This window comes from Dermacentor variabilis, chromosome 3 (genome assembly GCF_050947875.1).
Source record: "Dermacentor variabilis isolate Ectoservices chromosome 3, ASM5094787v1, whole genome shotgun sequence".
In the NCBI taxonomy this organism is placed as follows: domain Eukaryota; kingdom Metazoa; phylum Arthropoda; class Arachnida; order Ixodida; family Ixodidae; genus Dermacentor; species Dermacentor variabilis.
This window is the reverse complement of record NC_134570.1, coordinates 5,109,929-5,125,875: the sequence shown is the minus strand read 5'-3', so window position 1 is coordinate 5,125,875 and position 15,947 is coordinate 5,109,929. Positions and strand designations below refer to the sequence as shown.

The 15,947-nt window shown below is 45.6% G+C and overlaps 1 protein-coding gene across 3 annotated transcripts in view; it reads right to left on the bottom strand.

Moving 5' to 3' along the window:
- Nucleotides 1-1,529: 1,529 nt before the first annotated feature.
- The window catches only part of Cdc42 (Cell division cycle 42), a 63,682-nt gene continuing 49,264 nt past the window's right edge, over nucleotides 1,530-15,947 (bottom strand). For all 3 annotated transcript variants that reach the window (XM_075684099.1, XM_075684101.1, XM_075684100.1), the window contains 2 exons: nucleotides 15,378-15,575; nucleotides 1,530-2,707 (listed from right to left, as the gene is read on the bottom strand). In XM_075684099.1, coding sequence (XP_075540214.1) covers nucleotides 2,618-2,707; nucleotides 15,378-15,575 — 288 coding nt within the window. In that variant the 3' untranslated portion in view covers nucleotides 1,530-2,617. The remainder of the gene's footprint in view (nucleotides 2,708-15,377; nucleotides 15,576-15,947) is intronic.

Sequence of the window (15,947 nt, the reverse complement as noted above, 5' to 3'; positions counted from 1 at the left end):
ACGGCGCGCACACATGCCACGAAGAAGGTGTATGCCTACTGCGTAGTTGGAGGTCAGCAAACACGCAGAGGTTGGTAGCACTGGCATGATGGCACTATCACGTGATCACCATTGGGAAACAGCATTGGCTGCTTTTTCTTCTCCCTTTTTCTCTTCGCCCATTTTTTTTTTTCGAGTTTGGCTGGCTTTACTGGCCAGGCCGCACTTGGTTTTTCTCTCTCTCTCTGCGTCCTGTTTCCTCCCTGCAGTCTGCAAGTTCGGAGAAAGCCAGCGAGTGCGACGCGAACCTGCTGCGGCGACAAAGAGGAGAGATCATTGTGGGAGGTGCTGGGGTGGGGGGGAAGGACAGTAGCACAGCGCTAAAATGACTCGTATGAAGGGCTGATCGCATCAGTGCTGTGCAGGGTAGAGGGGGAGGGTCCGGCAAAGGAGAGAATGAACTTGAGGGCGTGGCTAATTCTTGTAGCCGGGTTGGGAGGAGACAGAGTGAGTGGAGGAGCAGGGGAATCTTCACAGAAACACCGAGATGGTTAGGTCTCCTAGTCTCCCCACGTCACACAGATGGTCGACTGCGCAGAAAAGCTTCCATTTTTTTTTCTTTTTTTTTTCTTTCCTCTAAAGTGCGGCTCAGATGGTCGAAAAAAGCTACGCGGGTAAGGCGTGGCCGGCCGTGAAAGTTCTCTTAACCGATTAGCACGTGTGCAGTGTTCATATTAAGCGGATTTTTTTTTCCGTCGACTCTATGGGAAACTAAACAAACGACTTCCACTGTTCATCTTAACGGGAGTCTACTGTATTGGCCTCCATTTCCCCTCATGATAAGTCTGTGGGCACGTTCTACATCACAACTTTGAATAGTTATGCCCAAACTTTTGTGGCACTGCTCAATTATCAATTCCTCAGAAACACACGACTTATTTCATGCATCACTTAGCCTGTAAAAAACCAGGTTACATCTTCGGGATCTGTTTTCCATCTCATTAATGTAAACAGTCAGCCCAGTTACTTGAGCAGCACTGCTATTAGCAACACCTTCCATGTTATTTATTTGTGACTTTTCATTTGAAAGTGACAATAAGTTGGATTCAATTTTGGTCAACCGTGTGCCAAGGTTGCTGAAAGTTTTCTCACCATCAGCAAGGGTTGACCTAACTGAATTTAAATGCTCAAGCATGGCCGACTGATTTGCAATGCCTTCAGAACATCAAGCATGTCAGCAGGAAGTACAGCTGGATTGTTGCTAAGGTCCTGGATTAGTCTCAATACCTCCTGCTAACAAAAGTAGCATGCGAGCACAGTCGAATACTACACAAAGAGAGCCCCAGCACAAGTAATGTTCGGTAAATAGTGCATTTAGCGCTGCCAACTTTGCCATCGCCATCAATGCTTCACCTTTCAGGCAAAACTGCAACTTTCTTGTGCAGGTGTTGGGCAAGCAGTCTCTGACCATTCCAGATGATTCTGGCAGAAAATACAAGTAGAGCACTTGCTATAACTGAAGTCCTATTATAAGAACACTACTACAAAAATCATAGCTGAAAATTATTTATTAAAAAAATTTTTTTTACAGTTTACCAAAACACAGGCTTTTAGATTGTTACCACAAAGGATCACTGAATGTTAATCTGTTAGGAAGTGCATCATCATTGTTAGGAAGCTCACTTAAGTATTTTTCCTCTTTTCACAGCGGGAGAAAAAATTCCACTGGGGGCAACTAAATGAAAAATGCAAATTTCAATTTGCACACAACAGTGAATAAATAGCAATGCATCCCCCCAAGAAACATTTACTGTCCATACAACACAGGCTGCACATGCACTGTACTCAACATGCAAAACAACTTCCTAGGCAAAGTGGTTGTTGCCAAGGAAAATGCAGTAGCAAAGAACCTGCAAAACAGCACAGGGACATTTGTCGAGCACACTTTTTATATAAAATGTTCCTGTAACTAGGCCTTCCACAAGTGGGAAGGGGCACTGGGGATCCCAACCCCACAATGTGAAAAAAGACACGCTGTCGTTGCTCGGCAGTTCACTGCCTTGGCTCTACATTTGACACTGCATTGCAATAAATGAAAGAACTAAATTTACATATTCCCAGAAAAAGAAAAAGAGTATGGGAGGTCGTGGACAAATTCTCAACAAAAAGAAGCCTAGCGACGACGCACATCCAGCTGAATACTGCAGTACTTGGATAACACAACAATGCTTTGGCAGCGGCAGCTGCCACAGACTTCTCACCTGGAGAAGCATGTGCTGCCTAAGGTTATCATCAAGACAGCCTAAAACAAGCACCAGAAAGAAAAAAAAGAGTGGGAGCCAGGGTGTGTGTGTGAGTGCTGTGGTAAGCCACACAGCTTCAAAACGCTAGGCGCCTACTCTGGCAGGCAACAAGTGCTTTTGCCGCTCGGCTAATCCCCAACCCACTTCCCTGTTCCCCTGTTACTCCAATGGACTCCGCAGACGGCGCATGGGCCGCTTCCCAGACTTCCACTTTGAGCGAAACACCAAGGGTGGGAAGGGTAGTCTCTCTCCCGGATGCTGGCCCTCCCCTCCTCGGACGAATGCGTGTGGCTCCCCTCTTCTCCGGCTAACTTTTCTCTCCTCTTGTGGTCCATCTATAGGAGGGTGCACCTTCGCTTGGGCTTAGGCTCTGGAGGCTCTAGGGCTGCCAGGATCGCTTCGTCGAAGACATTCTTCAGTCCTTTCTGCAGAAGAAAACATGATCTGCAGCATCAGGCATGGGCAGCAGCACTAACCCCTGGATGTTATCAAACTGCATGCTGAGCCAACTGCACTTTTCTAGGACTCAAGGAAAGGAAAGACAACAGGCTCAAGTTATGCACTCATTTCAAGCCTTTGGTAAGCAATTGGGAAACCAAGCCGGACACGATGTAATATGGTCCCCTCAGCAGCCAACCACTTTTCAAAGCTTGACAAAGGTGATGTCGAAAGCACTGGAGTCACATGCTTTCATACTCTCGTGCTTCTGAGTTTAGTAATGTTTTCTGCAGTTGCAAAAAAAAAAAAAAAAATTAGACCAATGCTGTAGCATGTCCAAGCAGATTCCCTGTCATGTAGAGCATGCAATACCCATTTTGGAAAACTAAGGTGCCGATCAGAAGTCAGCACTTGCAAAAAATTAACATGCCTAGCCTTGCACACATGTGTGGCCTCAAATGCAGCTGGTCCTGCTGTCGTAACTGCAGCAGCGGCTGCCAGGCATCGCCAGAATACACCAGAGCTGGCTGCTCAGGCGCTCTACACAGAAAAGTCCATACTGTGTAATCACAGCTTTCTACAAGGATTTGTGAAAAATGGGCAACCTTATTTACATAGCTCTAACACTGCAGCTATCAGAAATCATTAATGCATTTGACAGGACTGTATATTCATGTGCGTGTAAGCACACTATCCTGTAATTCATTCCCCAGTGCAATGCATATTGCTTATGGTCCAATAAATTGGGGCGATGGTGCATGCTCCTCACTAAGGGATTACAGTAATCTATATGTATTAGGAAAAGGTTAACTAGAAAAAATACATGAGATAACGGAGGCTTGCAATAGAAGAGAGATTAGCAAAGAAAAGGTAAGCTTCCTTGAATCCCCGAGAAAGTATTCATGCTACATGATTTCTCAAATGTAAGATACTGCCAATACTTTTTGATGCCTGCAATGCGAGCTGCTTTATAATTAGTACAAAAATTACCTTTCAGTATCGCATAGACAGTAAGTGACCCCCACTGTTATAAAATAAGTCTGTTCTATCCAAAATTGGGGCTGCGGGATGTTTTGAAATGGCTCAACTTCTCATATACTGCAGTTTCGTGCTTGGTTATTAAACCCACAGGAAATATTGTAAAAGAAAACAAAAATACCTAATTAAAAATATGTAACAGCAATGCTATAGAGGCATGACCCCTTGCTTTGCACCATTTTCTGGACGCTGGCTGCTATAAGGTGCTCTACACAATAGCAAGATTTCCCTCTTAGTGAAAAAAATTGGTTGAACCAACGTTTCTACCAATGCGGCCCGCTCTCCACCACGCCGGCCACCTCGCCCTAGCACATCGCCACCACTAATGACAAGCATGGGCTAGTGTGTCCTTTACACAACACAATGGTGGGTAGAATAAACTGATGTTTTAATCTCATCTTTCATGACAAGTTACCACCACTGTTAAACTTGTAGCATCAACGAGAACTGCGATGCGAGGCAAGTTCACCTCAGAGCCCACGTTTGGCTGCCACTGCAGTGCATGCAAGACGGCTCAACAGCATCACACGCTTCGCAGTCAAGATGCCACAAATTGCAGCCCATCTCCTTTTTTGTGCAAATTGATGCAATCAGAGACAAAGCATTCTCAGAATAATGAATTTTGCGAACGTCGGTGGTTATTTTTGAACGGCCCTTCACCAGGCCACATAGCGAATTTCGATTATACGCTGGAACTTGTTATGTGCTGTCTAGGGGGCGTTCTACCAGAAGAATTTTTTAAGTAGTTCATCCATAGCCGAGACAGCAATATTTCAGTGTCGTGAACCCCTGATTTCAGAAGGCAAGCATCACTGCCAACATACACATGGTGTCTACTTGGCCCCGTCTAGCCTCCACAAGTGCAATACCTTCCCAGTGTTCTTCCCTACCGGAGCTGGAGGATCGCGTGACACATACATCATGGGCTACGCCTTTTTTCTCTCTCTCTCTCTTTTTGTTCAGTGGTGCACTTCTGTTGGCGGTCTCACGCAGCACAATTTTTCGCTATATGCGCATGAACACCTGACTAGTGATACAAGTCAGTGCTACACGAACACTGAGGCAGACGTAAGCGAATCAAAGAGCATGATGGCACACTAGAACACAGTAGAAAATAGCATTGTTTCACACTCTGTGCGCGACTGCACAACATGAGAACATGCAGAAGAAACAAAAGTATGCTGGAATTGCTATGGCATGAAGTTTTATAAAAGACACGTAGACATTCGGTTTATAGGTTTGATTATTTCTCTAAACTTTAATTTGTCTGTTGAGGCAACAGATCAAACAAATAACTGCTGTTGCCTTGAATAATTCTCAAAGTCATGTGCCCCTGTACGTGATGTCACAGCACAACGAACTATGTAGGGGCATTTGCGCAATTCATGGTGACTCTTCGGTTGGGAGCACAGCGCCCGCGAGAAGAGTGCAGGGCATTTGGTTTCAAATTTCAGCACTTTTCACGACGCGTAGCTGTGTAATACATTGCAGGCATGATTGTTAGCGCACATTGTATGCTGTGATGCGCCAGTTGCATGAGTGCCGCAATCACTCGCCTGCATTTTGCGCACACTTTGACAGCAGCAAGCAGTGCATTTCTCTATCTTGGTGACGCATAGTGACCGCAGGAGGCTGCGTCGTCCATTCACATTATTTTTTTAAATGTGTTATACAAAATTGCTGAATGTGCTGTAGAAAATGGTGCAATGGTTATACGAACACACAAAAAGATAGAGGAAAGAAAAGGAGCTTAATTTATGTTTAATACTCCCCAGTCATGCATCACTTTTGGCAGGCACATTTCTTTTTCAGATTCAGTATCAAAAACGTCTCTTTTTAATATCTTTTGGCAATGCATTCACTCGTATTTCAAACATGAAATTTTGCATGAATGCTGCTCTATATCTAGACTACCTGTAAAAGGCTTTTTTTCAGGGTTGGCCTTTAGGCACTATTAGTTAACATTACATAAACTATTTGCAACTTGTACAAAGGAGCTTTGAAGTGTTAACTATCCAACATTTATCTTTGTTTTATTTTGCATTTAATAATATACATTAATAGTAGAGACTGGAACTTTGTAGCAAAATGCCTTTTTCCTTACGTCCTTATTGCTCCTAGTCAACATATAAGCACAAACTATAGGTCTAGAAACATTTTAATGACACTTTTACTCAGCTATGTTGATTTTGGCACCTAAGTTTATCAGAGCCCAAAAATGCTCTCTTTTGTGTTTTGTTATACCGTTATCTTGTTTGCTATCACATGCTGGGAAGTTGGCTGAAGGCAGCCTATTACCACGAACACTTTGCGGTGTAAAGGTTATTAATAGCTTTCCAGCAGACAAGAATCGCTGTGAGATAAGGTCGAACAGCCCTACCTGACAGTACACTTGAAGGCGACTTAGGATACTTCTGCACTCACTGCCAATTTTTAGCTGACATCGAGAAACAAATGCTCTGGCAGTCAAGTTCCAGGTCCCACATTCCAGGTCACAGTTGACCTGGAATGTGGGGCTTATTTTGGAGATTTAGGAAAGCTTTGTCACCATTCCGAATGGAGCTGACCTGTTCCTGAGAGAGCTTGAAATTTCAACTTGTCTCTGGCATAATTCCAAGCTTCAAGTAATGAAAAGACTGTCAAAGGTTTTGGCCCGCAAACATTCTGGAATTCCAAGAGGTGCTGATTCATTGAATGTTCCGAAGTACAAATATGTACCCCTAGCTTCAGTGGATGTTGATCGTTCCTTTTCTATAAACTCAGTGAAAAAAACCGCAACACCTTTTTTTTTTTTCACAGCATCTAGTCGCGCTAAATTTCAGATAAATATTGTCGCCTACACAAATTGCCTCATTGCATTTCGTCAAGAAAATAAAATGAATTTCACAAAACAGGTTTGTGGGCCTTGTTCCTTAGAAAACCTAATTTGTCCTCAGATGCACAGCGTAAGTTACTATTTGAGCCTATATATGCCTAAGAGACAGTATCTGGTGCTTACATATGCCTAAAGTGACAACTCTAATGCATGTCACAGGCCCCTAAAACAGCATTTTTTTGTGCCCAAACACCCTCTCTATTTATTAGTAACTACGATTCAATCTCAATAACTCTAAGGAGCCCGGAAATTTGTTTGAATAAAATAGCTATCTAAATAAAGAAAGCTCACTGAATGGGGGCTCACGTGCAGAGTTGCATGACACAGTGCACATGCATCGAATTAACACGTGCGTGACAAGTTCCAAATCATTGCCGATCAATTTTTTGGTAACAAACATGGCCATAAAAATGTTCAAATAGTGTATTATTCTGCATATAACTCGCACCAAAAACAAAAAGAAACAGTGGACTACATGTGAATTTCACATTCAAGTGTGGCTTCACGGCAAGGTGATGCATGCTGCCATAAAGCTACACAGGCAAAGTTCTCCATCATTCCATGGTTCGTTATCTCCTAGGAAACACTATCCATTTCTCCCACACGTGTTGAAGCTTCATCCTCCTCTCGTTCATGGCCAGCTATTTTCTTGTGTTCACCAGCAGTGCAGCCCGACGTGTGCCATTACTAATTTCAGATTTTGCAGGTGCGTCCTTGACTCCACAACACTAAGTTTAGGCTTCATTGTGCTAATACAGTTCGGACTTCTATGCTTGCACGTGAGCTTGGGCTATCCTGTCCCAGTACATGCACATAAAACGTGGTAATTGTTCGAGGTAGTTGTCTGCACATAGGCGCAAACCTGAACTCAACATTAAGCGTGCAGCTGTCAGTCCAGTTAAAACCTAAAAATACCGTTACGCCCGCACGCGAGCTTGGGCCATTCCGTATACAGTCAACGACTGAATTTTCGGATGCCCAAATTTTCGGACATGCCTGATATTTCGGACTTGTTCGCAGCACCACCATGAGCCCCATAGAATCAATGTATAAGGACATCTGAAGTTTCGGACGCTCGAACCCCCCCGCCGTCCAATTTTCCTGACTTTTTGACGCGACAGAAGGTCCTTTGGCTCCTCGCACAGCGCCCTTGCGAAGGAAATCGACTTGCAGCTGAAGCATATCACCACTTTGAACCACAACTAGCCGAATTTAGCCGTCACACACTGATTTGATCTGGCCACGCTGGCTATGTTCATCACCGAACTTCCACCTCCGGCGGAGTTTCTGGAGCGGCACCATTTCGTTTGTTTGCGCAGGCCACATTTTGGCTAGCGTGGTGTGTGGTTGTGCTGTTGTGTCAAGTGTGCTCTGAGATGCTAGGCCTAGGTGCTTCGACACTCGTCAGCGAACTCCACTGTTCGCAACTTGAGGATTTTGCTTGCCTTCGATGGCCCCCCCTCCGTATTCGTCGTCCTTGCCAATGGCATCAAAGCGCGGAAAGCAGTACCGTCGGTTAACGATGGAGAAGAAAGCCGCCATTATTAAGCAAGTCGTGAGCGGCAGATCGCAGGCTGACGTGAGCAAGGAGTTCGGCATTGCCTGCCAATGCATGCGCCGCCTACAAGGGCCGAGTTGACGCGAGCACTGTCCGACTCTTTCATCGGTGTACAGTGCTGACATGACCCTTGCTCAAATCGAGGCGAACATGATCGCATGCAACCGGAACGCCGTCCAAACAACAATCAACAAGTTCTTCAAGCCACTGCAGCAATTACACCGGCCACCCGATGATGCACATGTACATAATAAACTGGCAGTCAGCTGCATACAGAGTTTTCGAACGCCTCTTTTTATAGCCGCTTTACTGATGCATTGGCAGGGTTTTGGAAGCCTGGTACTTCGCCCTTTACCTCTAGATCTGAGAAAAAAAGAAAGAAGGTGCGTTTTTTTGCATGCATTCATTTTTTCGGACTGCCTGAATTTTTGACGTTTTTACGTTCCCTAGAGGGTCCGCAAAATCAGTTGTTGACTGTAGTACATGCACATAAAATGTAGTTAAGTGTTAGAGGTAGTTGTTGGCAAATTGACACAAACCCAAACTCAACATTAAGCGTGCAGCTGCCAGTCCAGAGCTATAAATTCCAGAAATAGTTCGTATGTTTATGCCCACACGTGAGCTTGGGCCATTCAGTCCAGTAAATGCACATAAAGTTTGGTAAGTGTTCAAGGAAGTTGTTGGCAAATCAGCTCAAACACAAACTCAACCTTAAGCGTGCGGCTGTCAGTCCAGCTAAAATCCAGAAATACGGTTCGGTCTTTTATGACCACACGTGAGCTTGGTCCATTCCGTCCAGTAAATGCACAAAGTTTGGTAAGTGTAGTTTTGGCACGTCAGCGCCCGTTATCTCACACCCGATGCAACCGGTGTCACATCATTGGCATGGCCTGTTTCAATTAACCAACGTCAATTCTCTTGACTTCGACTTACCGGGGGCTTTTGCAGACTGAAACACGAGTGATTATAATGGGACCACAGCGTCAGTTCCAATTATGGAGATTGTACTGTATCTTGTGTCCCCACTCCTAGCTGTAATATATTCTGACCTTGAGGGTATTCTAAATACAGTGACCGACCGATAAATCGGACACCAATCCGGGCAATCTCAGTAATTCGGACAGCTTCGCAGCACTGTCAATGGCCCTATAGACTTACTGTGTAATGACGACTGATATTTCGGACAGCCGTCAGCGCTACATTCAATTATCTGGACTCTGTCCATGGCTGCCGCCATTATCTGCTCTGGCAACATCGACAAGACAAAAGGTATGGCCTCGGAGACCCGAGAGATCAAGTACGGCTAGACGGTAATTCCCGAGGCCTTGCCTTGGTCACAGCACTACGTCTCAGAGATGTAACTGCAAATGCCAATCTTGGAGGATTTACCTGAATCATAGGTTGCATCAACATCGTAATCATCACATCCTATTCCACCGCATTCCAACAACCCTGCACATGGCCTGCTCTTACCATTCTGTTTGTTGAGATTGCCTTTTGGACAGCGCCCTACCATTCTGTGTGCCTTTGTTTAGTTTGCGTTCCAGACAGCACTCTGCTGGCTCTAAGTCTTTCTTGCGAGCTTACCGGCAGGCCGTGACAAATGGCACCAAATGGCGCCCTCACAGTCTGAATGAGCCCAAATACACAACTGAAGAGCCTGAACTGCCCGCCTACCACAACGAGCTCAAATGCGGACATCATTGATTACCTGCTAGGCTGCAGTATGCCGATTTCTGCCGCCGTTACGTATGAAGACTGCAGACATCGACAGCACAGTGTTGTTGTGTGCCGAACTGAACGATGACGAAATAATTGAGCAAGTTCTCCCACCATCAAACAGCGACTCCAAGGATCATGCGTCGTGTGCTCCAGAGCATTCACATGCAGATCTGATGCGAGACTTTGCAGTCCTTACATCAGTGTACAGCGACAGCACAAAACTGGCAGAAATACAGGCGTACTTGGTTGCACGTAAGAGGAAGTGCGTGCAGCAACGAATCGACCACTTATTTTTTGCACAGGGGCCTTAAAACGTGAATAAAATAGTACTTTTTGATACATTCGTTTTTTCGGACATGCGATAGTTCGGACTTATTTACATAACTTCATGTTATTCACATAACTTCCCGTTATGTAAATAACGGTAACTTCTGGGGTTCCACAAGGATCTGTCCTCGGGCCTCTCCTCTTCTTACTATATATTAACAACTTACCTCTGCATGTATCTTGCAATATTCGCATGTTTGCAGGTGACTGCACGTTCACCAAACAATTACTAACATGTCTGACCAGGTCTCCCTTCAAGAGGATATTAACCGCTTGCAACAATGGCGCAACTGCTAGTTAATGACACTTAACCCAAATAAAAGTAAAGTAGTGGTATTCTCCCGCCGACATAACCGACTAGCTTATTCATACACAATAAATAATGTACAAGTAGAAACTGCGCAGTCGTACAAATACCTTGGTGTTCCCTTACTAATGACTTGGAGCACACATATTACTAACGTCATCTTGTCTTCTAATAAATCTCTTGGTTTTCCGTCCAGCAGGGTCCATAATTGATCGGCGACGAATAGCAGCGTGGCTGGGGCGACGGGAACTGACGGCGCTGAGGTGACAGCAAGTGAGCAGGTAAGAGGCATAAGGCAAGGAGAGTAATGGTGCAGGTCAGCATATGGCCGAGGAGATGGGGAAAGGAGCTCAAATAGAAGGGACTACGTCCAGGAGGTGCGGCAGTGACGAGCGATGTGGCCAATGCGAAGGGGCTATGGAAGCAAATGGGCTTGTCGTCTGGAGTTCTCCACTCGGTAGGGTTGCGGTATCTGGGAGGGGAATACAGATCGCTGTGAGGCATAGCTGTCGGCACCGGTCGGGCGTCAGGTCGGGAGACGGTGCAGGCAGCAAGAAAACCTAGGTTTGCAAATTCTTGCCACAAACTGCCTGAATGAGAGAGATCGCTGAGGCTGGTTGGTGAAGGGTGGGGTCAAGTGGGCGTGGATGGAACTGCGCAGGACGTGCAGCCTCGAGCTCGTGGCGAACAATATGTGTGACGTGCTCATTTAAGGGTGGTGAAAAGGTAAGGTCGACGCAAGACAACGTCGCAGCCGTGTTAGGGAGCCGGGAGAATTGTGGAATGATGCGGCAGCTTTTGGAGAGCTCAAAGCGGTGGCATTCCTTGACAATGATGTCAATGGTGGACACAGTGTTGAAGAACAACAAGTATGAACGCGTCGTCCGCTATCCCTTTGGGTACATGGCCAACTTTGTCAACCTCAGCCATTTTTTCGTCAACTTTTCGGCAAAGAGTGAGCAAGTCTTGTATGTACGAGACATACGATTCACTAGAAGACTGAACGCGGGTAGCAAGCTCTTTTTTAGCAACCACCTGCTGACCGGTGGGATTTCCAAAAGAGGTCGCTGAGCTTCTCCTTGAAAGCATCCCAGCTAGAGATCTCGTCCTTGTGTGTTCGGAAACAGACTCGAGGAGTTCTGCCCAAGTAGAATAGGACATTCGCTAGCATAATGGTAAGGTCCCAGTGGTTATTTCGGCTAACACGCTCATACAGGCTGAGCCAGTCCTCAATGTCAACATTATCCTGGCCAGAGAATATGCTGGGATTGCGGGGATTAGTAACCGTCATGTACGTTGTTGCCGGGGTTGCAGGAGTAGAAGGAGACGAGGTGTAATCACCGGGAGCCATGGAGGAGGAAAGCAGGACAGTGTGGCCGCTGGGGAGTTCCATGGCGAGGATGGAGAATGGCACCCTCCACCAAAATGTTACGCGAACGAAGGATTAAGAAATGGAGACTATTTACAAGCTATATTTACAAAGGATAACTGCAGCGCTGGCCAGTTCAGCCGACAGCTCGAGAGCCAGAGAACGTTCGTCGCCTACGTCAGGGCGCCCGTGTGCATCGTCCACAAGAAACAGGCAATACGCATGTATCAAAATGTTTGAAACTTCGTCATTACTTATTGGTTTACTACCCGAGCATCTCCAAGTTTTCCACATTTCAGGATACAATATAATACTGCTTTTTACTGGGCTACTATTCAAAAAGTTTGTAAAAATGCACACCAGCCAATTTGCAAATACACTTGACCCTCATTATAACGAAGTTTAAGGGGAAGCCAAAATTTGTTAAGTTCATTACTTCGTTATACCAACTATTGCCATTTACTGCAGTATGTGCTCAACTGTATGCACAACTTTAAAGATGCAAAAAATACTACAGCTCCGCGGCCTGCGATGAAAATTCAATAAAATAACAACAAATGACTCTCCGGCGTGTGCAACACAACTTTTTAGCATCCGATGTGACATCCGCTACAATTGCGTGCTTATGTTCCAACGTGATGGTCTTTTGAAGCTTCCGCTTTCAACTTGGTTCGCTCATTTTGTCGCGAAACCTGTAAAGTATACAACTGACAAAGCTTGGCACATCGCTAGAAACGCAGATGTATACGCGGACTTGTTTGGCCCTTGCAAGAAAAACATCTGGTCCACCGTTTTCTTGCGGTGTGAGCTGTGTGAGCTCCGCTGTGGCTTGGCTTGGTGTGCCGGTCTCACGCAATCTGTGGTCATGCCTAGCTGCATTGTCAGCACAGTGAGGCATGTCGCAGTGAGAGAGAGAGAAGTGGAGGGCACTGGTTTTTACCACGCCACATGCAAGCATCATCGTCATCATCATCAATATGTGATGCAGTGCAGCTAGGCGTGGCCTCCTACGAGACCTTGGATGGTGTGCCTAGCTTCGCCAGCTACGTGCCAGTTAACTGCTGCGCTGAACGAGTGTGGAACCTGGCAGAAAGCGATATGCAAATATAGTTCATTGTATGCATTGGCAGAACAATTTTGCTTTTAAAATGGGGATAAATAAGTGGACCTCCATGGGGATTTGAAGGGGAATAGCATTTATTTCATTACATTCATTATTTTGTTATAACAAGGTTCAAGTGCAGTGCTTTATTTAAATATGAAACAAACAAACCAGCCTTATATTCTCATAAAATCAAAATTTTAGGAATTTCGTTAGACAGTACCAAGGAACAAGCAAGAAATAAAATGTGCATCCCTTCCTCACTGTATCAAACAGCCTATCAAAAGCATACATTAAAAAAAAGGACATTTCCTGCAAAAAAATGGAAAGAGCCCATCTCCCATTTAAGTGCCAAGAGCAACTTTTGTGTTCTGAACGAGAACTATTACTGAAATTACTTCAAAGTGTGTGTGGGCACCTGGAAACAAGACCACATTGACAAGGAAAGAAAAGAGCAATGAACATTGATTCCTGCCACTTGCCAGGCCAGAAGCCTGTTACGAGACTATCAGCTGGGCAATGTTTCCAATGCTTCCCTGTTTAAAAGCTTTTACTTGTAATTCATAGTCAAACTATCGGCCAAGAAATAGTGAGCATGGGCGCCTGCTGTAACATCATTGCTGACATTGCCAAGCCGAAAAAAAGTGGGCACCTAGAAAGCCACAGGAGAGAGCAAACATGCCTGACAACATGCTGCCAGATAATTGGCTTGCATGTTCATTGCAGTGCAGTTTTTTTCCAAGTGATGCACTCCCAGCATCAGATTTTTTTTCTCCAGTGTTATAAAATGAGCACAAGAGTTTATTTTCTGTTATGCACAAGAAAAGAAACTGACGCTTCACTCTTGGTATCCGAGTTAATGAAGAATGCACTCTAGGTATCTGAGGAGAAAAAGTGGAGAATGTACGGGTATGTCAATGATGTGGCGAAACGCGGAAACATACTGGTACAGTCGCCGACCGATTTTCCGGACTCCAAAAATTCGGACATGCCCGATTATTCGGTCAGCTTCGCGGCACCGCCATTCTCCCCATAGACCATAATGTATAACAACTGCCGAAAGTTCAGACACGTTGCAACCTCTCGTCTGATTTTTCGGACACTCCTTGAGCCGACTCGATCGAGAGCATCATGCACCGACTATGACCGGCGCATAGTTCGACTTGCTGAACGCCATTTTTGTTTTGAACAGAGCCTCCTTGCTGTCCCACGAAGTGGCGCTACTGGAAATCCCCGCTCATCATCATCGTTTCTGCCTGGTTCGATAGAGTGGCTCTACAGCAGTTCCAGTTTCAGCTTAGTAAGCCATGTCAAGACAATCCAGCAGCTGATTTGTTTCTTCGCGCATGACGCTGCGAGCAGGCTACGTTTTTCGTTTGTGCGACTGGTGTCGGCACAGTGGTGTTTGCTTTGTGTGCTGTGTCGAGGTTTCAGTGATCCAACGCGGCGTACGGAAACATTGCGTCAAGTGTCTAATGGCGCCGACAGTGCCCGCGCAAACTTCGCTGGGGAATGCCGGCAAGCGGGTGCCGGAAGGCCTAAGATTTGTCGCCTTCTGATGTGCTCCCTACTGACGCGGAAAATGTTCTGCCGAGACCTGCGCAGTGGTTGCATTGCGATTCCGGACACCGTCTCATTTGACAGTTTCACAGGTGCTGACACTGCTGTACTGACACGCGCAGAACTCAACGACGGCGAGATCATTCGTCAGGTTTCTGCTGCACCGCCGGACGATGACTCTGAGTCGGAAGATGACGCACGATATGCTACGCTGCCGTCGGATGCGGAGTGTGCACAAACAGTGACTGTGCTTTCAGCCACCTATAGTGACCGTACGACCCTCTCCGAGGTTCAGGCTTATCTGATTGCGCGTAAACGGAACAGCGTGCAACGGCGCATTCACGATTTCTTCAAGCCTACTGCCGAGCCCGAATAAGTGCGTGGAAATAAAGGATTTCATTTTTTTTTCTTAATCTGCTTTTTCGGACACCTGTTTATTCGAACATTTCCGCAGTCCCCGTGAGGTCCGAATAAACGGTCGGCGACTGTACATCAATAGCCCAGAAAGAATTTCAGCGTTTCAGTGGTCCTTAAGCTATTCACTATTGGAGCAAACAAAACTTATGTTTGTGCCTCTGACTGATTCGCTTGTGTTATACGAAATTATAAAGCAAATTAAGATGTGAAGTATGCAAGCTATCTGCATTTCTTGTGGAACTGCTTGTATAAGAAAACACAGAAGCAATTGCACTGAATGGCCCATGTGCATCAATGGAGTCTGCATTTTGTTGAAAGCAATGAGAATGGGCAACAGCAGTTTCACAAAGCAGGAATTCGGAAAGAAAAAGCAAATGCGTACCTGTGTGAGCGCGGAGCACTCTACGTACTTGACAGCTTTGAGCTCCTTTGCAAGCTTCTCTCCCTGCTCATTCGAGATGGGCTTCTGCTTGTTTTTGGCAAGCTTCTCGAGGGTAGCCGCATCATCCCGAAGGTCAATCTGGGTTCCCACCAACAGGAAAGGTGTTTTCTGGCAGTGATGTGTTATCTCAGGTACCCACTGCAAAGACAACCGCAATTTTTGCTTGGCAGCAGTTCTGGCTCAACCATGCCATTATTACCACCGGCTACTTGCACAAAGCATTCAGATTAATTTGCCCACAGTTAAAAAGCTTCATGCCACTAAGTTACTCCAGAACGGATTACACGGTGAAAAAAAAGTAACATTTGCACAGAAGTGCCACTCAGCAACCTTGTGTGTGGCAATTAGGTGTCACTTGCGCTACCAATTTACCCAGAAACAAGATGCTTTGTGGGAGTGGTTTTTGTGTACCATAACAAACAAAACTGGAGGCAATGCCTCATTCAATTAATTATGCTCATTGCAATAGATAAATACCAGACTCCAGTGGCTGAACAGTATTCAAGTGCT